The 25,346-nt window shown below is 48.5% G+C and overlaps 1 protein-coding gene across 2 annotated transcripts; it reads left to right on the forward strand.

Moving 5' to 3' along the window:
- Positions 1–22: 22 nt before the first annotated feature.
- Ogfod3 (2-oxoglutarate and iron dependent oxygenase domain containing 3) lies at positions 23–24,732 on the forward strand. Of its 2 annotated transcripts, XM_052193942.1 has the most exons (9): positions 23–115; positions 1,471–1,688; positions 3,841–3,916; positions 5,014–5,056; positions 7,313–7,377; positions 7,961–8,017; positions 10,312–10,465; positions 21,351–21,474; positions 24,376–24,732. In XM_052193942.1, exons 1-9 carry the CDS (start codon positions 42–44, stop codon positions 24,510–24,512), a joined length of 948 nt encoding a protein of 315 aa, XP_052049902.1. In that variant the 5' UTR covers positions 23–41; the 3' UTR covers positions 24,513–24,732. The 2 variants fall into 2 exon arrangements, with proteins under 2 accessions (XP_052049902.1, XP_052049903.1); XM_052193943.1 differs by lacking the exon at positions 21,351–21,474.
- The last annotated feature ends 614 nt before the right edge of the window (positions 24,733–25,346 follow it).

Below are 25,346 nucleotides of genomic sequence, written 5' to 3' on the forward strand. Positions count from 1 at the left end.
TGGCTCTCTTGTCCCGCCTGGCTCTGCGACGGCTTGGCCCGATGGCACCTCAGCGGAGGGGACCACCCAGAGTTCCGGAGGGAAGTAGTGCAGCAGAGCGCCGGCGCGCGAACAGGTAGCGGAATCCTTAGAGACCAGGAGGCCGCGCGCAACAGCGGGCGGAGCCTGACTGGTGTGTGGGCGTGGCCATTCCGAGGGCGGGGTCGGAGAGAGGTGGGGCGTGGTCAGGATCGCGGTGTCTGTGGCAGAGCAGAGTGCGGCCTTCCCAGGGGTGGAGCCTGACAGGGGTGGGGCGTGGTCATGGCAAGGAGGGGTCTGACCTGTCTGGGTGGGCTCCTGGGTGAAGGTTGTCAGATGGGACCAGCTCTATTGCGAGGTGAGCAGGCTTGATTTAGAGGGCGTGACGTGTTGGGGGCGTGGCTTGGTTGGTGTATCCTGCGGCATCCCTTCTACCCTTCTATAGTAAAATGTCCACGTGACTGCTCACCTCCAAGCTCTGCTCAGAGGTCCTACCCACAGAAGGTCCTACCCACAGAGCTGCATTCAGTCACATGAGCAGGTTTCTCTCGATAAGGACCATTTCTGAGCCTTTATGACTCCCCTCTGCTGCATGGTCCACACAGACACACAGACACACAGACACACACACACACACACACACCCGTCTCTGCTAGTTACCTGTCACACCTCACCTGTCCAAAACTGGCCTTGTGAGCCCCTGTCACACCCATGCCTGAATTGGTAATTAAGAATCAGAGCCTTTCGGGACAGGGCCCTAACTGACAATTCTGCATGTATGTCCAGACTTTCCTGAGACCTTTCCTGGACAGCAGAGCTCAGCTACTCTAATTATACATACAGATGTGTAGAGACACAGACACAGTTTCATCAGGGACTGAACCACACAGGCCTGGGTTGTACTTTCACACATTTCTGTCATAATTTCTTGCTCTTTCTGGCCCCAGGTTTATGATTTGAGTTAAGCAAATATGATTCATGTAAGTTGGTTTAAGTACACACATGTTCATGTAGGAACACATGCTTGGAACAGGGCAATCATATAGGGATGCATGAATGTGATTAGAGACTCACATGCCCTGGCAGTCCTCCAAACAGGTGCTCTGTGAGCTGGACAGAAATTACCTATGGTTAACCCACATTTTTTGTTTTGTTTTGTTTGCCCATTGAATCACATATTCAGCCCTGTCTGGTCCATGTACTGCCTGGGAAGCTCTTCTGAGGGGTGGTGCATGGTGGGTTGTGGATGGAAGCAGGTGTCGTATTTCCCACCCACTGCTTCATAATTAACCCAGGAGTACATGCAATATCTCAGGATTGACCATCCATCCTGATCAGAGATCACCGTAGGCACAGCCCAAGCCTGGTGACATGCAGTGTGAACGTCTTGTGGTTTTGATTGGCATGCACAGTGTGATGGCTGCGTCCTGTGTTTATGTTCTCAATCTTCAGTACCAAGAAGGACCGGCTGCCTCGGGAGGCACAGAGAACATGGCTAAGGATTGTGGCCCTTGGGGTCGGCCTTGCTCTGGTCACATTCCTGCTCTGGAGTAGTGTGGGGATGGAAGATGATGTTGGTGAAGTCGTGGCCCGTCGTGGTGAGGTCCTAGATGGCAGGTTCATTGAGGTTCCCTGCTCTGAGGACTATGATGGTCACCGAAGGTTTGAAGGTGCGTGCCACAGGCTTCTCAATAAAGAGTGACTGCTAAGGGGCTGGAGAGATGGCTCAGCATTCAAGAACACTTGTTGCATTTCCATAGGACCAGAGTTCAGTTCCTAACACCCTTGACTAGCAGCTCACAACTGCCTGTAACTTCACCTTCAGGAGATCCAACTTCTTCTGCAGGCACCTGCAGTCATGTGTATATCATGTGTATATCATGTGTATATCATGTGTATATGTGTATCCATAACGTACATGAAGTGACAGAAATGAAACTCAACATTGCCTTTTGCTACAGTTAAAACAATATATGTGGGCAGAGACAAACTTTGCCTTCCCACATAGGCAAGCTCACACTTGGTTGGAAAGTAAAGATGTTTTAGGGTTGGCCTCCAATGCCACTCCAGTGTAGGCAGCACCTTAGCAAGCTTCTGTGCCCAGAGGCTGCCTGCAGAGAGGTAACAGGATTAGGGAGCTGAGAAAGGGTCATCGAGATGGCTTGGCTGTTAAAGCACATACCACAAACCGGGTGACCTGAGGTCAGTATCCTGAACCTACACAGCAGGAGAGAACCAACTCCTGTAGTTCTCCGACCTCTACACGCTAGTTATAAGCCAGAGCCCTGGGGTTGGGCCCAGGGGAAATAGAGAGAAGCTGCAGTGCCAGGTCTCCAGTGCCAGGGCCACAGTGCCAGGTGAGGACAGCCAGCAGCCTAGAGAGCACACACCTCTGAATTGGCGGGGTGGGGTATAGGCCTCCTTGGGCTGCTGTTTTTTGAACATTCGATACCATCCAGATGCATTCTGTTCCTCAAACGTAGCATCTGGGCCTGGCTTTACAAAGGTGGTTTATTTTTTTATTAAAAATAATGTTTTGGATGTGAATGGACAAAAGGTTTCATGTTCTTCCACAAAGGGGCGCTGTTGGGATGCACAAGAACTTAGCCCTTGGGCACAAGGGAGATGGCAGAGAGTGCTTTGTGGACTGGGTGACCAAGGACAAAGGGCACACATCCTTTTCTCCTACTGCAGCCAATAAAATAAACATGTTTCTGTTGTGTTGGATGCTTTATCCTAGGAGTTTACTTGGAATATCCTAATTTACAACACACACACACACACACACATTATAAATGGCAGCTATTTCTTACAGGAAGGTCCTCAGAGTTTACAGTCCCTGTCTCACCAGTAAGAGCACACAGCTCACTCAGGGTGAGGGGATGGCAGAATACAGGGACCAGTTGTTTGCTGAGTTTGCTGCTGATATCCTACTCCATCCTGCCCTCCCCAAACCCTGAACATCATCACATCCACCCTCTGCCATCAAAGCTGCTTCCAACTTCTGCCCTCTGGCATGACGCCAGGGTGAAGGAGATGCAGAAAGGCGCACGGTAGGCAGGAACTGCGGTCCTGGAGACAGAGGGTAACTGGAACGACAGGCTCAGCTTGGCTGTGTCAGAACTTCCCAGTGGGATTTTAGCAAGCAAGTGAGATCAGGAATGTTGCCAGACTGTTAGAGTGCTAGCAAGGGCCTGTAATCTCAGAACTCAGCAGGCTAAGACAGGAAGTTCTTAAATATGAGGCGGCCTGAAATATATAGTGAGATTGTGTTTCTAACAAACAAGACAAAGCAAAACGAAAATGTCAGTGCAATGTCTGGGGACTTACTTGTTTTCCCAGGGTTTTGGGGCAGTGATAGGATCAGCCCATGTGAGAAACCCAGGACACCTGGCGGGACGGAGATGTGCACTGAGGTTCTGTGTAGGGCAAAATTCCAGTGAAAAGTTACTTTTTATCTGAAGTTAACATTTTTTTAAAAATAAGATCTGTTATTTATTGTTATTGTTATATGTCAGTACACTGTAGCTGTCTTCAGACACTCCAGAAGAGGGTGTCAGATCTTGTTACAGATGGTTGTGAGCCACCATGAGGTTGCTGGGATTTGAACTCAGGACCTTCAGAAGAACAGTTGGTGCTTTTAACTGCTGAGCCATCTCATCAGGCCCTGAAGTTGACTTTTAACTAGGTGTTTTAGCCAAACTGCCCCCCCACCCCACCCCACCCCACCCCCGGTCATGGCAGAGGACTTTGCCAGCTTGGCCATGATCCTGGGGCAATAGCTTTGGAAGTTAACATTTCTCCTTGGCTGTCGTCCTCCAGGCTGCACCCCCAGGAAGTGTGGCAGAGGTGTCACTGACATGGTCATCACCAGGGAGGAGGCGGAGCAGATCCGCAGGTACCTATGCACCTTTGCATCCGGGAGTTGGGTTAGGCAGTGAATGGGGAGTGAGTTGAGAGAACCCCCACAGTTTTGTGGACCATCTTCAAGGGTTTGGGGAGTCAGAGGGCAGGCTTCCTGCTTCCTGCTTCCTCTGAGGAAATGCTGTGGCCTTAGCAATGTGTCTGCTGATTGAGCAGCCTGGAGCCCTGCCTCCTCCCCAGGATGCTCACCCTGCTGTGGAGACAGGGCTCCTCCAGCCTTAGCTGACAACCAGTAGGTAACATCTCACCTCTCTGTGGCTTATAAATGCCAGCTCGGGATCAGCTGATACTGTAGTTTTCTCTGTGTGGATTTAAAAAGACAAGATCTTGCCGGGCAGTGGTGGCGCATGCCTGTAATCCCAGCACTCTGGGAGGCAGAGACAGGCAGATTTCTGAGTTTGAGGACAGCCAGGGCTATACAGAGAAACCCTGTCTCGAAAAAACCAAATCCAAAAAAAAAAAAAGAAAAGAAAAAGAAAGATTTCATTTTCTGACCAGCTGTTCAGGACTCGGTATGCGACCCCTCATTTGACCCACAAGCCCCATTCTTCTCTCTCCTCATGCTATTCCCACTACGGTGCCCAGCAGGAAGCCTGTCCTCTGTATCTGCTCTCCACCCTGATCCTATACACCTACTAACCTGAGGATTATCAGTGCTTTACAGAGGGCTTAGTGTTCCTTGGTAGCTTTGCCAAAGCTGCTTGCTCTTCAGTTGGGCGGTCCTCCCTGGGATGGAATGGCTCTCCGACAGTCTGAACTGTAATTACCAAAATCCCCATCCACTGGGGAGCCGTCAGACACCAGACAAACTAAGAGGTTCCTTCGCTACCGTTCGGGATCAGGTCAGTGGCTTCCAAGCAGGCCATGTGCTGAGAGCGAGCGGGTGCTGCCGAGTGCATCCTCACCCTTGAGAGTTACAGCTCGAGCCTTCCCGTTTGTTTACATCATAAACGTCAGACAAGCAGGACCTATAGATAAGGCACTGTTACACTGGTAGATGATTTGCCTAGGTGCTTTACGGGTGATGCTGTCAACTACATTTTGATTTAAAATTGTTTTTCACCCCCACAGAATAGCAGAGAAAGGGCTCTCCCTGGGTGGATCGGATGGAGGGGTAAGTAGGCAGGGTTCTATCTTCTTTTCTTTTCTTTTAAAAAGATATATTTATTTATTATATGTAAGTACACAGTAGCTGTCTTCAGACACCCCAGAAGAGGGAGTCAGATCTCGTTATAGATGGTTGTGAGCCACCATGTGGTTGCTGGGATTTGAACTCAGGACCTTCAGAAGAGCAGTAGGTGCTCTTAACCACTGAGCAATCTCTCCAGCCCCAGTTCTATTTTCTTGATACATTTTAAGTTTGCTCTCCTTGGAAGGGAAAGGGAAAGTGTTGGATGCACAGGGTCCCCTCTGTTCCCCACTCGAGGCATGGCCTGGGATGTTCATGGAGTTTCTCAGAGAGTGGCTGATACTCTTTCTCCCTAGTGGGCACAACATGTATTCCTCTTGGGAAGAGGTATAAAGTCACACGTGGCCATCTCTTCACGCTGCCTGGATTCAGGTCCCACTGGCCCTTCAGACACTTTGGATAGGGATAGGAAGGATGGGGGAGGGGTGGAAAGAGAAGAGAGGAAGGGAACTAGCCAAGGAGTCTGGAGCCTGGTGGCCAGGTGGCTGCTGGGAAAGATAAAGCTCCTTTAGAAGCTTAAATGGCTCCCCCTGCAGCCAGCCCACAGAGGCCTGTCACCCTCTGTACAAGGGTAGATCCTACAAGGAAAAGGATGGCGGGTGCACCTGGGACTTGTGATGTAATCTGGAAATGGGATTTGTAGTTGTAATTGAAGGAAAGTCCTTATCAGGGACCTCCAGTCCAAGGGCAGACATCTGTGTGCTTAAGAGAGAGCCAGAGGGAAACCTGAAGAGGGGAGAAAGCCTGTGTGTAGGTAGAGGTGGGAAGTGGGCTCTATGACCACAAACCAAAGATAGCCCGGGGTCTCTGATGCTGGAGGACAAGGCAGGACCATGCCCTGGAGCTTAGGCCAGAAACCAAGCAGCACCACCTGCACGTCCCGGGTTCTAGACTTCTGGCCTCAGGGAGGGAGAATGAACTTGTGCAGCTGGAAGTCCTCATCCTGCACCACGATAGCAAGAGACGGGGCTAGTCTCACCTCTCTAAATGGACCTGGGCGTTGTCAACGCGACCTTGCTCTCTGCTTGGTGTGAGGGAACGTCTGAGGAGGGGTTTCCTCTCCCTGCATATTTTGGCAACTGCTTCAAATTGTAGTCTGCAGGCCCAAATCAAGTCTGCAGAAGGTTGGCTTTCAGACTTTGTTACAATTTCAAATGCTTTCTGTGATTGCACAACCTCACCCATACCTCTCTCTTTAGAATTCTAAAAACAGAACTCCGTTTATGTTCTTTTGGGTGCAGGGAGCTGGTTACTAAAGGACTCTCTGTGAATGACTCGTCTCCTACTCAGCCCCCATGGAACAGGCTTCATACCTTTACGTTCATTAAACATTAGGCCCATGTCAGATCCATGCCTCAGCTAAGTAATTGTAGAAATAAGAAAAGGGGCCTGCTATCTGTTAGTGCTGGCTATGCATGGGGTAAAATGGTCCATATTGGTGGCTGCTTTCTTCCTGAGCCAGGGAAAGACTCAGAGTCGGGCAGTTAAGCTAGAAAACATTTGGCAGTTTCTTAAGGTTACTGGTGCATGGTTCTATACGAAGTGTTTAACCACAGGCATCCGTGGCCAGTATGCACAGCAGGACACAAGGCTGTTGCAGAGACAGGGCAGGGATAGGGCAGCGGGTCTGACATGTCTGTACGCTGAATAGCCTCGGTGCTCAGCTGTGAGAAACGACTCGAGTTATACCAGGGAAAGAAGCACATCCCAGGGTCTGTCTGCCATTCTTCCACCTCAGCAGAGCGCAGGCAGCTTCCCTCAGAAAGTAGAGCCTCAGTGCTCAGGATGGGCAGGCAGATGGGAGCACAGAAGGGGTGGTAGTTAGTGTGTGTGCAGAAGTGTGCACTTAGGCAGAGACTGGGCACACTGCACCCGTGGGCAGGACCATGTGTCTGAGTCTTACCTTTACAGACCTAGCGGAGGGAAAGAAAGGGAGTCAATAGGGTGGGCTGTGACTCGCCATAATCACCCTCAGCTGTGTCTGTTTCTGAAAATGTTAGGCCAAAGAGTTTGGCTTTCTCCTTGGACAACAGAGAGAGTCATATTTGTCCAGGCAGACAGTACGCAAGGCAGGGTCTTATGAAGTCAGAGGAAGAAGCGTTTATACAATGGATTGTGGCAACTGGGGTTCAACTTTGGCTACTAAAGTGACCGCGTTTTACGCACATTCATCTTTTTCAGGCGTCTATCCTGGACCTGCACTCTGGAGCCCTGTCTGTTGGGAAACACTTTGTGAACCTGTATAGGTGAGAGGCTGAAAGACGTAGGAGAGGTAGGGTGCAGGTAGGCGTTCAGCAGCTGCCTGGGCTTCATAGAGCTGTGGGGTTCCTCTAGGGCTAGAGAGGTCTCGGCCTCCTGCCATCATTCTGTCAACTGCTGATTTAGCTCCTTCCCTCCTCCTCTCTTCCTCCCTCCCTCTTCCTCCCTCCTCTCTTCTTCCCTCCCTTCCCCTCCCTTCCTCTCTTCATCCCTTCTTTCCCTCTCTCCCTCTTTCCTTCCCTCCTTCCCCCTTCCTCTCTCTACCTTCCTTCTTCTCCCTCCTTACTTTCTGTCCCCTTTTCCCTCTCTATGACATAGTTATCATTACAGGAATGGAATAACTCCCAGATGATATGGCAGGTCTACTTTTGGAGACCTGTTGGTTAGCTTGAGGAGAGAGATTAAAGGAAAGGAGGAGGCTGGGTGTGGTAGTTTATACCTGTGGTCGGAGCCCCAAGTTGAAGATCAACATGAGCTAGTGTGAGACCCTGAGTTCAAAAAACAAAAACACAAATACAAAAGCAAGGAAAAGATTAGTAACACCTGCTAATGTTATTTATCATTTCACAGATACTTTGGGGATAAAATACAAAACATCTTCTCTGAGGAGGACTTTCAGTTATATAGGTAAGAAAGAAGGAGGGCAAGAAGAGATGGGCATGGCCAGGCATACACAGAGGGGGCTGAGGTCAGTTCTATGATGTCCTGATACATCAGGCCAGGGCAATAGCTCCTGCCTCAGGGATCAAGACCTGTGGGTGGAGACGAAGCCCTGCTTGTCTCTGGGGAGTGGGCAGCTCCCCTAATACTTTCTAAGCCCTCTTGGTCCCGTAGCAGACATATCCGGCTATAGGTTACAGCCAGCATCTGTCACATGACTCTTGTGTAGTCCTTACCCAGAGCAGCTTTCCTATCTGGGGATTTTTTTTTAAATTAAAGCATTTATCTAAAGATTATTAAGAGGCTAGAGTGATAGCTCAATGGTTTAAAGTACTGGCTGCTCTTCCAGAGGTCGTGATTTTAGGTCCTAGCACCCACATAGTGCTCGTAACTATCTATAAAGGGATCTGATGCCCTCTTCTGGCATGCAGGTGTAAGTGTAAGCAGAGTACTCAGATACATAAAACATAAAATCAAAAATATGAAAATAAAAGACATCACTAAGATGTGTGTGAAAGTCCAGGGAGGTTTTACACTCTGTTTAGTTAGTCCTGTCACTAGCATTACCTGGCTGCAGTATGATGTCATTTCCCAGAATGCCCCTGGTGAAGCACTCTGAACTTCTTCAGAGTCCCAAGCTTTCCCTGTAATCAGATGTGAGCGTGTATGTAGTGAATTTCATGTGATTTTCATGACCTACTAGATTGTGTTGTGTCAGCCAAGACACCGAACAGGCCATCAGAGCACCAAGTCCCTGCTGCCCTTTGCACCCCCACGCCCCCCATCCCTGATGATCAGCCACTTGCCTGGAACCATAGCTGACGTTTCACCTTCAGTATGGTCCCAGGGAAACATCTGCTAATCAGAGCCTCGGCCTCTGCTCCAGAGAGCAGGTGGAAGGAGGGCTTGACTAAGGCTGCATGCCTGACAGTGGCAGCCGAGAGTGCCACTGAATACGCACTACATGTGTGATGCTTTTTTTAATTAATTAATTTATTTTATGTAAATGAGTACACTGTATCTGTACAGATGGTTGTGAGCCATCATATGGTTGCTGGGAATTGAACTCGAGACCTCTGTTCCCTCTGGCCCCATTCAATCAGGCCCTGCTCAATGAGGCCCTGCTCACTCCGGCCCAAAGATTTATTTATTTATTGTTACATGTAAGTACACTGTAGCTGTCTTCAGACATACCAGAAGAGGGTGTCAGATCTTGTTATGAATGATTGTGAGGCACCCTGTGGTTGCTGGGATTTGAACTCAGGACCTCCGAAAGAGCAGTCAGTGCTCTTAGCCGCTGAGCCATCTCTCCAGCCCCATGTGTGATTCTTTAAGTCCACCGTTGAGGTGACATGGAGTGGTCAGGAGCTTCGTAGTGACTTTCGAGAGTGCCTCCTGGCATATAGCTCTACTCTGAAATTCGTAAGACTTGGGACCCAGCCAACGACTGTCTCCAGCTGACCGCTTGTACTCCAGGCCTTTCTAGTTTATTTTGTTCTTGATGTTTATTCCTGCCGGGCAGAGGTGGCGCACGCCTTTAATCCTAGCACTTGGGAGGCAGAGGCAGGTGGATTTCTGAGTTTGAGGCCAGCCTAGTCTACAGATTTGAGTTCCAGGACAGCCAGGGCTATACAGAGAAACCCTGTCTCGAAAAAACAAAAACAAAACAAAAAAAAGGAAAAAAGAAAGATGTTTATTCCTAGTACACACATACACTGGCTTAAATAGAAACTGTTCTGTGTTAGGTTGGCATTTGAAGTTCCATAATTTATAAATTTATAAGACACACACACACATACACACACACACACACACCTAACTTCTGAGCCGTCCATTCCTCTTGACATCATGGACACACAAACCTCCTGGAACTACACAGAGCAGAGATAGCACCTTCAACAAGGCCTTCCTCTCACAGACAGAACTGAACAACTGTTCAAACAAAGCCCAGAGGGAACACGAAACTTGTGTTTCTGGGTGACAGCAAGGAGACTATTGCAACAGCAAGCATGAGCACCATTGCCAGCCACAGCAATGTTCCTTATAGACACTGCTACCTGCAGACCGTATATATAAGAGAGTTAGAGATGGAAAACACTAAATACTGATTTTTATCCGAAGGCCTGCTATGTTCTGTTAGGTTTTAAGAGTGGAGTAGAGATTTGTAATTAGAAGGGAAATTGAAAAAGAATGTTCTATAAAACATTTGAAATAATCAAAACTTACAAAGGCACCAGACTGACCCATTGTGCTCTCTGCAGGGACATTCGGCAGAAGGTCCAGCTCACCATCGCGGAAGCTTTCGGCATCAGCGCATCCCTGTTGTATCTGACAAAGCCCACATTCTTCTCCCGAATAAACAGCACAGAAGCCCAGACAGCTCACGACGAGTACTGGCACGCACACGTGGACAAGGTAAGCGTCTGGCAAGTGGGTGCTTGCTCTTGTCTGTGACCGGAATCCAGGCACCTGCTCTTCAGTTCCATTGGCTTTTAGACCTCTTCTTCCTGAGGTTCTGCAGTGCACTCTCAGCTAGGTGATGCGACTGAGGAGATAGAATTTGTGTCACGGTGTCCGGGCTAGAACAGAAGGTGTGGCGGCTGCTGGAGCAGCATGGGCCTTCTGGTGTCCTTTGTTATACTTGTTCCCAAATTCATATGCAACCTTTCTGTTTGGGCTGTGTAAGCAGAGAGTCCCTTTCGTTGCTTTCCCTGCCCAGGTCTCTGGATCCCCACAGGATGTCCTCTCTGCATCACGGTTATTGGTTTTTATTTTTCTCTTTATCCCTTCCCTAAGGCCTTGTCACCAGCAGCAGGATAGCCAAGAGGTTCACTCATGTCCCTGACCTCTGCCACAGAAGAGAAGTTAGAAAGTTTATTGATGAGGTCAGACAAGCTGCACCTGAGGCAAGCTGGTCTGGGTATTGGGAAAGGAGCACAGGGAAGAGCCTCACACTCACCACAAATGTGACCTGGCAGCTTTGGGGCCGCTCGATCTGCAGCTCGGTTTAGACATTAGGGAAAGATTTTGCTGGCGTACTTTTTCTTACTCACAGATTTTTGTTCTTTTTTTTTTTTTTTTTTTTTTTTTTTAAGAGTTTGGTTTTTTCGAGACAGGGTTTCTCTGTATAGCCCTGGCTGTCCTGGAACTCACTCTGTAGACCAGGCTGGCCTCGAACTCAGAAATTCACCTGCCTCTGCCTAGTCTGGGATTACAGGCGTGCACCACCACCACCCGGTCAGATTTTTGTTCTTAAAGAAGAGTCCATTTTAGGTACAGTCTTGCTGCTGGAGAAGGAACTACTATTAGAAATAGAGCATCCACGCTGGGCATGGAGTACTTGCCAACATGCACGAGGTCCTGGATTCCATCCCCAGCATCACACAGACAAGATGCCTCATACTTGAAACCACAGCGCTTGGGAGATGGAAGCAGAGGGCCACAAATTCAAGATCACCTTCAGCTCTTTAGAGTTGAGTCCAGTCTGGGCTACATGATACTGTCTCAAAGCAACAAAAAGGAAAACAGCTCTAGTCATTAAAATGGCTCTCTGTTTGTATGTAAGTCACATGTAAGCAGGTACCGTAAGGCATACATTATTAGCTATTTTAACAGTCATAATTCGTGATGTTTCTTGGAAAGTGGGTATAGTTCTTTTTCAGGTGTCCTGATTAGTAATATGAAAATACCTGGGGTGTCAGCCTGTAAGGAATGGATATCGGAGCCAAGAGAATGAGGAGGCCTTTGGCTTCTCGTGTCCACGGTTTTCTAAATAGTTATCTCGCTTTGCTCAGTTCTTCCCTGTTGAGATTCCTCAGCCCCATAGGTCAGTTATACCCAATCACCAACATGAACCTACTCTGTGGAGGTCCCTTCCCCCTACACTGTGGACAGCAGGTGAGGGCTCTTACCCATCACCCAGTTCTCCAAATGTAATGCTGGGTAGAGGCTGCCAAGATTCTATGAGAAAGTGGAGTGTCACCCCTTCTGTGCCATAGTCTATACCTTTTCCTTTGAGATTGGTAACGGGCGACTGTGTGATTTGGGAGGCTCCTTTGCAGGATGTTAGGGTGGGCTGCAGTTTTTAAGGAGTCAGAACAGGGCACGGATCCTGTACCCTCACCTGCTTCACTGGTACTGCCTGCCCTGTCTGGATCTTTTGACATTTGATGTGATTTATCTTTGCTTTCTCTGACTTGAGTTTCACTGCTGAAACTACTGGAGTCATGCCCTGTTGGCTTGCATGCAGGGTTCAGGTTACTTGGGTATTAGCCTAGGGTGGATGCTGGGCTGGGGAGCATTCAGCTCATGAGGTCAACCAGCAGAGACACACACACACAGTCTTGCATGGTGTCCTGTTGAGTTTCAGGAGTATTCTTACGGGCCTCACTGGCCTGCTTACCTTTGAGGGCTTGCTGTTCACTGCTGGACTCCTTGTTAGGAGATGACTATCATTACAGTGATTGGTTGAGGCACAGAAGCAGCAGGGAAGAGCAGGGTTTGGGCTTGCTCAGGAGGAATTGGCTTTGTGCTCTTTTCCCACAGTGCCAACAGGGCTGATTAATCACTCGATTCTGTCTTTAAACTCAGGATGCACAGGATGTGGGGATGGCACAGGAGGTGGTGGTGGCTCATTGTTTGTAGCTGGGCCTGGGAGTCTCATTACTCTTATTTCTTACCCCAGACTTGCTAATTCGATGATTCATCAGGCTGGACAGAGTTCTAATTTGATTGAGAGTCTGTACACATCACACAGCACTGTCTTTGTGGCGCACCTCACTAGCCACCTTTATCACCTAAATGTTGATCTGTGAGTGTTCTCTCTGCTGCATGAGGCAGGCGTGTACTCTTCGGGCTGCAATGCAGGGCACTGGAAACTCCCTGTAGCACCTGCCATCTGTAGGATGTTCTGAGGATCCTGCAAGTAGGTGCCCAGCAGAAATGTCTGTCATGCCTGGTGTGCTTCTTGTAGGATCTTGAACCTCCTGCTTCTTATTTCAAGAAATAAGAACTGAGGGGCCTGTGAGTGAACATATATATATAAATATATATGCCTGCGTATACTAGGCACCAGCATAGAACTGACAAAGCAGGGAAACTTCTGACCTTGCACTGAATCTGCCCTTTTAGAAGCTTAGCTGTTAGAATCATAGCTCTCACTCCTGGTGTGTTCTTCAAACCTGGGGATGGCCATGGCTACTGCACCACTATCTGTCTCTGTTCAATGTGACCTTCTGTCTTAGTTAGGGTTTTATTGCTGTGAACAGACACCTTGACCAAGGCAACTCTTATAAGGACAACATATAATTGGGACTGGCTTACAGGTTCGAGGTTCAGTCCAGTATCATCAAGGCAGGAACATGTCAGGCATGGTGTAGGAGGAGCTGAGAATTCTACATCTTCATTTGAAGGCTGAAAACTGACTTTCAGGCAGCTAGGATGAGGGTCTTAAAGCCCACACCCACTGTGACACACCTGCTGCAACTGGGCCGCACCTTCTAATAGTGCCACTCCCTGGGGCAAGCATAGGCAAACCCTCACACCTTCTCCACCTGTAACTCCATCCCCGTGAGAGAGTTTTGCTTTCCCGCCTACAGTATCTTGCTTTGCTTATCAAGTTCCTGAACTAACCAGAACCAGTCTAAGAAAACATGTACAATCTTTTTTTTCTCCTTTTTTTGGGACAGGTCTCACTGTGTAGCCTTGGCTGGCCTAGAACTGACTATGTAGACCAGGCTAGTCTCGAACTCATAGAGATCCACCTGTCTCTGCCTCTCAGATGCTGGGATTAAAGGTGTGTGTCACCGACCTCTGGTCTGTCATCCTGTTCTTTGAGAGGGAACTAAGGCTCAGAGATGTCAAGTCATTTGCTTAGTGTCACACAGTAAGAATGCTCTACAGAAGCTCTGCATTCACATGCACGTACCCGCAGATAAAAATAGAGCAAATCTTTAAAAGAGATTTCTCTAAAATATAGGGACAATTCCTCTTTGTGAAGCTTTTTTATAACATCTTTTTTATTTTTTTTTTTTTTTGTTTTTTTTTTGGATTTGTTTTTTTTTTTTTTTGTTTTTTTTTTTTTTTTTTTCCCCCGAGACAGTGTTTCTCTGTGTAGCCCTGGCTGTCCTGGAACTCACTCTATAGACCAGGCTGGCCTCGAACTCAGAAATCCGCCTGCCCCTGCCACCCAGAGTGCTGGGATTACAGGCGTGAACCCCCCCCCTCTATAATATCTTTTTAATTACACTTATTTTGAGAATTATTTTTAAATACACTTATATGTATACATGTGTGTGCTTACATATTCCATGGTGCCTTGTGCGGAGGCAGGAGGACAACCTGCTGGAGTCTGGTCTTGTCTTCCACCATGTGGGTCCCAGGAATTGAACTCAGGTCTTTAGACTTGTTAGCAAACACCTTTACCTGCTGAGCCACTTCCCAAGCCCCTGTAGCTCCACTGAGCTACACCCCAGACTCTCAGTGATGCCTCCCTATGTGCAAGTTTTTGGGTTTTTTGTTTGTTTGTTTGTTTTCAGTTTTTTAAAAATGTGTATGAGCATTTTACTGGTATGTGTGAACAGATACCACATGTGTGCCTGGTGCCAATGAAGGTCAGAAGAAGACACCAGATTCCTTGGAACTGGAGTTACAGGTGGTTGTTAGCTGCCGGGTGGGTTCTGGGAGCTGTGCTTGGGTCCTCTGGAAGAGCAGTCTTAGCTGCTGAGCCTCCTCTCCAGCCTCTATGTGCAGATTTTTTTGTTTGTGTTTTGTTTTGCAGCTTTGAAACAGGGTTTCTCTGTGTAGCCATGGCTTTCTTGAAACTTGCTTTGTAGATCAGGCTGGCCTCAAACTTAGAGATCCTCTTGACCTGGCCTCCAGAGGTCTGTGCCACCTCCACCTGGCCAGTTTTTTAACTGTTATTCTCAATTATGTGAATATGTAAGTGTGTGTAGGTATGGACACATGAGAGAGCGGAGGTGCCCTTGGAGCCTGGAAGAGGACTTCTGGTCTCCTGGGGTCATAGTTACCTGCAGTTGTAAGCTACCCCATGTGGGTACCACTGGAGACCAAGCTCAGGTTCTCTACAAGAGCAGCAAGCACTCTTCACCACTGCACATCTTTCAGACCCTCCACTCGAAGCTTAAAGTGCTTCTTAAAATCTTTAACATTATTTTTCTAGTTCCTGTTTACTGCTCAGTGGCTGAGTGTATGCCTTCTCCTACTATCCTGGATCCAATCCAGTGTGGTTTTCAGATCAAAGAATTCTGTTTGTTTGTTTGTTTGTTTGTTTTGAGCTTGGGCTTTTGTGTAGTCCAGGATAGCCTTAAACTTCTGTACTGCTGAGACTGACACTGAATTCCTCTTCCAGCCTCTAAGGCTCCTGCAGTCTTTCATGGTCCTTACCTGCACACACTCACACATACAGTGGTGCTGCCTGTACCTCTGGAGTGCTGGGATCAGAGGCTAGTACCAGCATGCCCGTCTTTCCTCAGTTTCAGTCGAGCCGTGAAGTTTCCATCTCCGCCCGGCAGAGGATGATTACTCCCAAGATCCCTGTGGCCCAGGACTAAATTCTACCTGTCTATCAGAGAACAGAAGCAGCATATGAGGCTTGTCTTTCCTGATTAGATGTTTGCTTTGGCCAGCCTGGTCTACGTAGTCAGTTCCAGGACAGCCAGGGCTACATAATGAACCCTGTCTTAGAAACATAAATTGCTTCAGTGAAACAGAACTAGGTGGAAATTTGGGTGACCGCCACAGTGCTCTGCAGGGCTCCGTGCCATACGACTTCTAGCCAATGTGCTTCAGTTTATAAAATTGAATAGGAATGTACCCTACAAGGTTCAAAAGTGAAAAGAATGTAAGAAGACAAGAACCCCCTTTCCCAGAAATCCCTCAGTTGCCCAAATCAACACAATGGCCAGATTTTAGGGTCCCTTCTCCAACTACTTTTTTTTTTCAAGACAAGGTTTTTCTATGTAGCCCTAACTGTCCAGGAATCTGCTTTGTAGAACTGGGTAACCTTGAACTCAGAGAGCTATCTACCTTTGCCTCCCAGGTGCTGGGATCAAAGGTGTGTGCCACCACCTCCTGAGATCTCCAACTACTTTTATGCAAAAATGTACTGGCTGGTTTTGTGTGTCAACTTGACACAGGCTGGAGTTATCACAGAGAAAGGAGCTTCAGTTGGGGAAATGCCTCCAGGAGACCCAGCTGTGGGGCATTTTGTTAATTAGTGATCAGGGAGGGAGGGCCCCTTGTGGGTGGTGCCATCCCTGGGCTGGTGGTCCTTGGTTCTATAAGACAGCAGGCTGAGCAAGCCAGGGGAAGCAAGCCATTAAGTAACATCCCTCCATGGCCTCTGTATCAGTTCCTGCTTCCTGACCTGTTTGAGTTCCAGTCCTGACTTCCTTTGGTGATAAACAGCAATGTGGAAGTGTAAGCTGAATAAACCCTTTCCTCCCCAACTTGCTTCTTAGTCATGATGTTTGTGTAGGAATAGAAACCCTAAGACAAAAACCAAAGACATAAAATTCTGTTTTGTCATTTGTAGAGAATCACATTTTTTTGAAACTTTCCTGTTAAACAATTGATGGTGAATTTGATCTTGGAGTCAGTGGTTTCATCCACAGAACCCTGCTATTGGCAGGTCTACACCTGTAGTGCTCTTTTTAAAAAACTATTTGGATCCACTATTACTGGAATATATGTTCCATGGTGTTCACTGAATTCAGAAGATAACTTTGCAGAGTTGGTTCTTTCCTTCTATCTCTGTACAAGTTCCAAGGACAGAACTCAAACATCGCCCATTGTGTGTGTGGGGGCATATGTGTGGAGGTCAGAGGACAACTCTGTAAAAGTGATTCTCTTCTTCTCCTTTCCATGGTCTCAGGATTGAACTCAAGCACCAGGCCTGCACATAAGCGCCTTTACTCACTGGGCCATCTCACTGCCCTAGAGCGCCTTCTACATAGCACCCTCCCAGCACCTCCCAGCACCTCCCAGCACCTCCCAGCACCTCCCAGCACCTCCCAGCACCCTCCCAGCACCTCCCAGCACCTCCCAGCACCCCCAGCACCTCCCAGCACCTCCCAGCACCTCCCAGCACCTCCCAGCACCCTCCCAGCACCCTCCCAGCACCTCCCAGCACCTCCCAGCACCCTCCCAGCACCTCCCAGCACCCTCCCAGCACCTCCCAGCACCCTTCTCACCAACCACAGTCACCTTAGAAGAATACACAGCTTTTAATCTGCTATAGTCAACAGCAGAGACTACTCTACTTATGACTGTGCCACATTCCACTCACCATCACCAGACCTTTGTGTCCAGTATTCATGGAACACACGGGCATATGACGTGACATGACCTCCTGCGTAGGGATTAGTCTCTTGGGTGTATATGTATGTACTGATGAACAGGGGACTGCTCTGAAATCTAGATTAGAAATCCTACCCACCTAAGGAGGTTTTAAAAACATGCTCCTAGCCGGGTGGTAGTAACATAATGCCTTTAGTCCCAGTACTCAAGAGGCAGGGGCAGACCCATCTCTGTGAGTTTGAGGCCACCCTGGTCTACAAAGTGAGTTCCAGGACAGCCAGGGCTACACAGAGAAACCCTGTTTTGAAAAATACCACCCCCCCCAAAAAAAACACCAAAACCCCCCCAAAAAAACCAAACAAAAAAATAAACCAAATCAAACAAAAATCTAACCCACCATTGTTCTATAAGCCCCCCTTCCCTTCTCTTCCCCCACCACCATTCCTCCCCTCCTTTCTATTTCTCAGACAGACTCTCACGCTACAGTCTATACTGTGCACCCCAGCCTGTCCTTGAACTCACAGTGACCCTTCTCCTACATGCTGGAATTACAGCATTTTAATATTACTAATTTTTTTCTTGTTACATTCTAGCCGTTCACACGTTTGGAACTAGGAGAAGTAAATATTGTTGTGTCTAATGATGGCAAAGGTCCATCCCTTTCCTGTGTGAGAATCAATTGCCCTGAGATCATTTTAAAAGTCAGCTGTGGTTTCCACACTAATCTGGGGGTACCCCTCACACAGTTTACCAGTTATCCTTAAATTCATATGTGAGTTTCTCTCTTCTATGTTTTCTTTTTCTTTTTTCTTTTCTTTTTTTTTTGTTTTTTGTTTTTTGTTTTTTTGTTTTCGAGACAGGGTTTCTCTGTAGCCCTGGCTGTCCTGGAGCTCACTCTGTAGACCAGGCTGGCCTTGAGCTCAGAAATCTGCTTGCCTCTGCTTCCCAGAGTGCTGGGATTAAAGGCGTGTGTCACCACCGCCAGGTTCATGTAGTGTTCTTAACTACTGAGGTATCTACCTCCTGGCTTTCTTTTCTGTTTAAAATTTTGATTACATTGTATTTATTTGGGGTGTGTGTATGTGTGTGTGTGTGTGTGTGTCTCATGGTGTTGTGTGGTGGTCACACAACAGCTTGCAGGAATCAGTTCTTTGTGTCATGTGGGTTCCAATATCAGGCTTGCTGGCAAGTGCCTTCACCTACCATCTTGTCAGCCCCCATCTCATCTTGTCACAACTGTATCAACAACCGATGTCTTGATGGTTCTGGTCCTGTGAATTATGTAACAAAGCCTGTAACAGACTAATCTTGACTGATTTCTAAGCCTTGCCTTTTCCCCAGTGCTGTGCCAGTGTGTCTGGTAGGCCTTGCAGGAGTGTACTAGCGATGCCCACGATGGATCCTGCTTCAGTGACCGGTCCCCTAAACGTCAGAGCATTTGCTGTGGGACTTTTCGGGACAGCGTATACTTTCACACCCGATGTGAATATGTGTGTGCTGTGTGTGTGTGTGTAGTGCACACGCGTGTGTGGAGGGCAAAGAAGGATGTTGGGTGTCCTGCCCCATGGCCCTCTGCTTTATTTCCTGTGAGAAAGGGTCTCTGACTGAACCCGGAGCAAGACCGGCAGCAGCAAGCCCGAGAAGGACACGTGTTCCCACCCCCAACAGTGCTAAAGTTTCAGATGTGTGCAGTTACACCCAACATTTTATGTGAATGCTAGGGATTCAGTTTCAGATTCTCACACTGGTGTAGCAAGTGTTGTTACCCTGAACCCTCTCCCTTGACACAGATGTGCATGTATGTGGTTTTGTTTGCATTGTTTTGTTTCATTTGAGGCAGTGTCTCTGAGGATGACCTTGAACTCTTGATCTCTTTGCACCTGCTTCCCACAAGCTGTGGTTACAGGCACAGATCGCCATGCACAGATCGCCATGCACGGCTTACTCTGTTGGACAGCTCTCTCTTCTGTGTTTCAAGTCGCTGTCACTGTCGTAGGTTTTTCCACACTCATGCTGCTCTGATGTAGAACATATTTCCTGATACATTATTGAGTATTGATTCTGCTCGTAACCATGGCTTTTCCACCAAGCTTCTTTGTTCCTGAACTCCAAAACTAGATTATTATGAATATTATGAATTATTATAAGTAATTGCCTAAGCCAAAAGCTTTGGCTCATTCCCACTAGTTCATAACTCATTTATCCCATTTATTCTATTAAGTCCTGCCATGTGGTTGGATACCTCTCCTCAGTTTCATACCCGTCTTCCTCCAAGTTGGGGTGAATCAACCCCCTCCCATGTCTGACCCTATCCCTGACAGAATTCCTGCCTGAGCTCATAGGCCAACAGCTTTATTTATTGATTTTTGATAGGTGAGACTTTCCCAGGGTATACAAGAGATTCTATATCTGCTGGAGTTTTGATACTCTGTTCTCTTGATAACTGTCTTAATTTAAGCTCAGCAGAGCAAAGCCTAAGTAAGAACTGGTGTGGGGAGCTCTTGTAGAGATGTATTTAGGAGCAATAGGAAGAGATCAGTTATGCTGAGCCAGCCCAGGAGTTCCAGGGTTGCAGAGGGACTGTATGAGACAGAGGGGAAGCAGCCTGTGCCCTCAGCACTGGCTCTGGGGATCCTGGGTACACACCTCCATAGTCTGGGGTTAGTGTTCCTTCTTCTCTGGAGCAGGCTACAAGGCCTAAGGAAGCATCAGCTCATCATACCTGAACTGGAGCCCAGTCCCAAAGAGTGAGGGAGCAGGCTGTCCTCTGCCCCTGGTGCTGCTCTGCTGTCCTCTGCCCCTGGTGCTGCTCTGCAGCATTGCTGCTTCCTCGGGACCCATATCATGACCCTCAGGGTAGCGTTCTGTGCTGCAGGCACTCCAGGAACATGAGGGTCTGAAGCATGGGTGAGCACAAGTGTCTCAGTCAGGGTTTCTATTACTTCATGACCAAGAAGCAGGTTGGGGAGGAAAGGGTTTATTCAGCTTACACTTCCACATTGCTGTTCATCACCAAAGGAAGTCAGGACTGGAACTCAAGCAGGTCAGGAAGCAGGAGCTGATTCAGAGGCCATGGAGGGATATTACTTACTGGCTTGCTTCCCCTGGCTTGCTCAGCCTGCTTTCTTATAGAACCCAAGACTACCAGCCCAGGGATGGCACCACCCACAAGGGGCCCTCCCTCCTTGATCACTGATTGAGAAAATGCCTCACAGCTGGGTCTCATGGGGGCACACAGAGCCAGCCAGGACAACAAGTGAGCTTGTCCTTGCACCTGGTGCAGTGTGCTCACCACACACTGACAACTGTCTGAGCCTCCATGAGGTTCCTAGAGGTGCCACATCACCAAAGAGAACACAGAATCCTGGGTGCCAGGGACCAGGGTGGGAGCTAAGGTCACTGTGACAGTCACCCAGTTTGGGATGATGCAGGGGCCAGCATAGGTAAGAACGGCTGTACAGCTGTGTGCCCAGTCTGCTGATAGTTCTTGGAAACACAGCCAAAAGTAGACTCCAGGCTGTGTATATTTTATCTTAATTTACAGAAAGTTTGGACGGTTCCACAGCTGACCACAACTGACACACTCTTCTCTATAGACACTGTTCTATGCACTCTGTGTACTGTTCACATTGCTAGATGGCCAAGGAAGAAGCCTGTTGTTCCAGCTTCCATTCACCAGCCCTCCATGTAGCTCTGTTGGAGCTTAACTGGGTCCAGAGCCTCATTTCTGGGGATGGAGAGACGGTTCAAAGGTTAAGAGCACTTGCTGACCTTGCAGAGGGGACCCACATAGAATGGTTCACAACAGCCTATAAAGCGAGCTCCAGGGGATCTGACACGCAAGCACACATGGGTGCAGGTGTGTGTGTGTGTGCGCATGCACACATATACATATAATAATACAATTTTTTAAAAGAAGAACCTTATTCCCTTAAGAATTGAGAAGTCTGACCCGCTCGCTCCCTCATGCTCCACCCCACAGGTGACCTACGGCTCTTTTGACTACACTTCGCTGCTGTACCTGTCAGATTACTTAGAGGACTTCGGTGGAGGGCGCTTCGTGTTCATGGAGGAAGGGTCCAACAAGACAGTGGAGCCCCGAGCTGGTAGGACACAGGCTAGTGGGTTGCCCAGAGTATGGGATACAGGCCTGAGGCAGGTTTTACTCCAAGCGATACTACATTTGGAGAACACTTACTCTACATCTTTTGGGCTTGGGTCTGAGTTTGTCTAAGTCGACCTGCTGGTCATAACACCCAGAGGTCAGCTTTGTTAACTCAGTTGCCCAGTGTCCCTGCAGGTGACTGGCAGAGCCAGGCTCCCAGGGGTGTCACCTTAGTGTGCAGGGTCTCACCAGACTCTGCTGCAGGCTCCTGCTCAATACCTTTTTGTCTCCCTGGCTTACACTGTCTTTCCTTGTGTCTGTCCTCCTCTTCCTCCTACCCACCTCTGTGTTTGAGATAGTCTCACGAGGCTGGCCTTGAACTTCTGACCCTCTGCCAGCACCTACCAAGTGCTGGGATTGCAGACATGCTCTGCCGCCCCGCCTCTATTTCCTCTTCTCTAGAAGGAAGCCAAAGCTGAAGCCCTGGAGTTCATCTTGCTGACCTTCTTCTTTAGTGTCCATACTTTAAGATAATGCCTAAGAAACATTCCTTGTGCTTATTTGTGTTGATTTTATGGTGTTTGTATTTACACTTCTTTTTTTGTTGTTTTTTTGAGACAGGGTTTCTCTGTGTAGCCCTGGCTGTCCTGGAACTCACTCTGTAGACCAGGCTGGCTTCAAACTCAGAAATCTGCCTGCCTCTGCCTCCCAAGTGCTGGGATTAAAGGCATGTGCCACCACCACCCAGCTGTATTTAGACTTCTGAACTAAAATTGACGTGTGATGTGAGGCTAGTGCAGTGCTCCCTAGTACATGGGTCTCCAGGTGATTCTCCATCGTTTGTGGAGGAGACCATCTTAACCATGAAGTAGCTGCTGGAGTGTCTGTCACAGATCCACAGACCCTGTCCATCTGCTCTGGCTCTGGATGCTGTGTTCTGAGCACTGTGCCCTCTGCTGCAGTGTCTCGGCCACAATAGCCCCATGACCTAGAAAACAGGTGCTGTTAGTCCCTGTTCTTCATTTTGAACATTGTTTTTGTTGCCAAATTATTTTTTGCTTCATTTCCAAATGAATTTTAGACTCCACTTGTTAATTTCTGCAGAAATTTTGTTTTGAGTAGCATTGAATCTGTGGAGTAATTAAAGCAAAATACCAAGGTGTTTGGCTGGCCTATTTCCACCTCACACTTCCACCTCCCACTCTACCTCCCACTCCACCTCCCCACCTTCCACCTCCCACCTCACAGTCTGACACAGCGTGGAGGCAGAGGTACCCGGCTTTCATCCCACCTTTAGTTACCCATGGGTCCAAGTGAGCAGTGTAAGCTTCTTAGCAAACCAAGCCCCTAAGTTCCTGTTGTGTTAGTGCATCTTGGTAAAGAGTATCACAAGAAGCATGGAAGAGACAAAGAGGGTGGGAACAAATGGGTTAAAATATCTTTTGCACGTTTCTTTTTTAAAAGGATTCACTGTGTAGCCCTGGCTGGCCTAGAACTCAGAGATCTACCTGTTTGCCTCCCAAGTTAAAGGGTTAAAGGTGTGGGACACCCAAGCAAAAACCACTTTTTATTTCAGTTCCTACTGCTCCTGAGGAGAAGCCAGCTGCTGTTTTTTGTATATATTGTTTGGGTTTTTTCTGCTCTTTTCAAAGTTTTCAGCTTGGTTGTGGTGTGCAGAAGCATTCATGTATATGCATTTTTTTCTGCCTTGGAGTTTTTTATGGATGTGGATATAAAACCAAAATTTTTCATCCCATTAGGGCAAAGGTTGATCACTGATTCTTAGTCTTTTTTTTTTAAAATCCCAATGTGATTCTCATCTAAACCTGATAGCATATGATTTCATCCCAAGGTCAGAATCCACTGTTATCCTCCATACTTTGGCTGTGTGTAAGATGTTCAGACATGTTGGGACCTGTGAGGACCCCACTCTTACTGAATGCTGCCACACAGAAGTACGTCTGTCATTAAGGAGGAACCTGGAGGGCAGACAGCCAAGGGGGCTGAAATACCTGGTTTCTCTGCTCTGCCTTATCTTGGTTGTGTAAGCCCCCCAGCGGAATACGGTGCAAGTTGGATAGACTTTTCTCCCCTTTTGAAGGTTTAGAGGCAAGTCCCAATAGGAAGGAATGTGGTGGCCCGAAGGGAACCAGCGCTGCGTAGAGCATCTGCGCCGAATGTCAGATGCTGCGCCTTCAGCATCCCCCAGAAGTTCACAGAGCTGAGTAGCAGAAGCACTTATGGTGAACGTACGTCCAGGCCAGTTAGATGTTTAAACAAGGACACATTCTCTTGGAGTCGAGGTTTGGAAGGACTCCGCAGACCAGGGTGTCTCACCAGGGGTGGCCCTAAAGCTGCAGGCAGGGGCTGTTTCTGTCTCCACAGGCCGTCTAATTTGACATGCTACTTCCAATTGCCAGGACATCATTACCATCCTCCATGATGGATTCTTTTATTTTAAAATTTTCATTCCTGTTTCCTGTGTACGGATGGTTTGTCAGCATATATGTCTGTAAACCACGGTGCCTGTGGAATCAGAAAGGGCGTCAGATTCCATAGAGCTGGAGTCAGAACCATCTGTGAGCCACCTCATGGATGCTGTCAGTCAAACGCAGGAGACTCCGGAGGAGCAGCTAGCGTCTGAACCGCTGAACCATCTCTCTAGCCCCTGTGATTATTTCTTTATTTTCCACCTGCCAGACCTGGTAGACCACCAGCAAGCCTCTGTCCTTCCTACCACAGAGAATCATCCCTATAGCCAGGAAGACTGAGGTGCCCTGTGTGGCTGCCGCCCCTCTCCCATTACGCAGCCAGCACTGCTGGTCAGGGTTTCTCCATCTTGTCCAGCACTGCTGTGTTTGTTGCTGTGGCCTAGGGGCTCACCTCTCTCTTCTCTCTCCAGGTCGAGTCTCATTCTTTACCTCAGGCTCTGAGAACTTGCACCGAGTGGAGAAAGTCCTCTGGGGCACCCGCTACGCCATCACTATCGCTTTCACCTGCAACCCAGACCACGGCATCGAGGACCCAGTACTCACGTGACCAGCTAGGTTGGGCCCTAAGTTCCTGTCCACAAGCCATTCAGGGCACCCTGGTGTTGTGATACAGCCCTGTCAGCGAAGGCGCTCCCAGGGGGGCTAAGTGTGTGCTCATCTCTCCCCCTTCAGCCCATTGCTGCGGCTCAGAGTGCCTTATGAATTATCCCGAGTTTCGACCTGCTGATGTTTTAATCTTTTCATCTGTGAGTAAATCAAGGAAGGAGCCTGTCGCCTGATAGCTCTGAGTGTGGGCTCGGGGTGCTGCCCATGGTAGCCGGCATGCTGCGTTCTTCAGGAGGCCTCCCCATGTGGGGAAGAAATACCCATCCGTTTGTGGAGCTGGACATCTTGCCCCAGCCCACATAGCGCACTGAAGGTGGCCCATTTTAGAACAGAAGGATAATTCTGTGCATTTTAGGGGGAGACTGACATTCTACACCTGAGACCCAGCCTAGGTTCAGTTGCTGTGCTGGGCCCTGCCTGTCTCCAGCAATATCTCCCTGAAGTACAGGATCCACATAGGTCCCTGCTAAGGAGGGTCCCTCAACATCCCTGCGCCCAGTGCTTGGGACTTCCTACCCAGTGAGGCACAGTGCGCTTGTCTGCTTCTCATCCTGATACCATCTTCTTCCCATCAGCAACAGGCAGAGGAACTGGAACCAATCTGCCACTGGGGAGGCCTGGGCCTCAGGGGCAGCTCCAGCTCCGTCAGCCCAGTCTCTGCCAGGTCAAGCATGGGCCACAGTTGCTCCCTGAAGCCAGATCCCCAGGAGAAGGCTGGCCCCTCCCCCATACACACATTAAAAAAATGGAATCCCAAGATTGCCCCCCCCACCAG

Source organism: Apodemus sylvaticus, chromosome 10 (assembly GCF_947179515.1).
Source record: "Apodemus sylvaticus chromosome 10, mApoSyl1.1, whole genome shotgun sequence".
Taxonomy (NCBI): Eukaryota; Metazoa; Chordata; class Mammalia; order Rodentia; family Muridae; genus Apodemus; species Apodemus sylvaticus.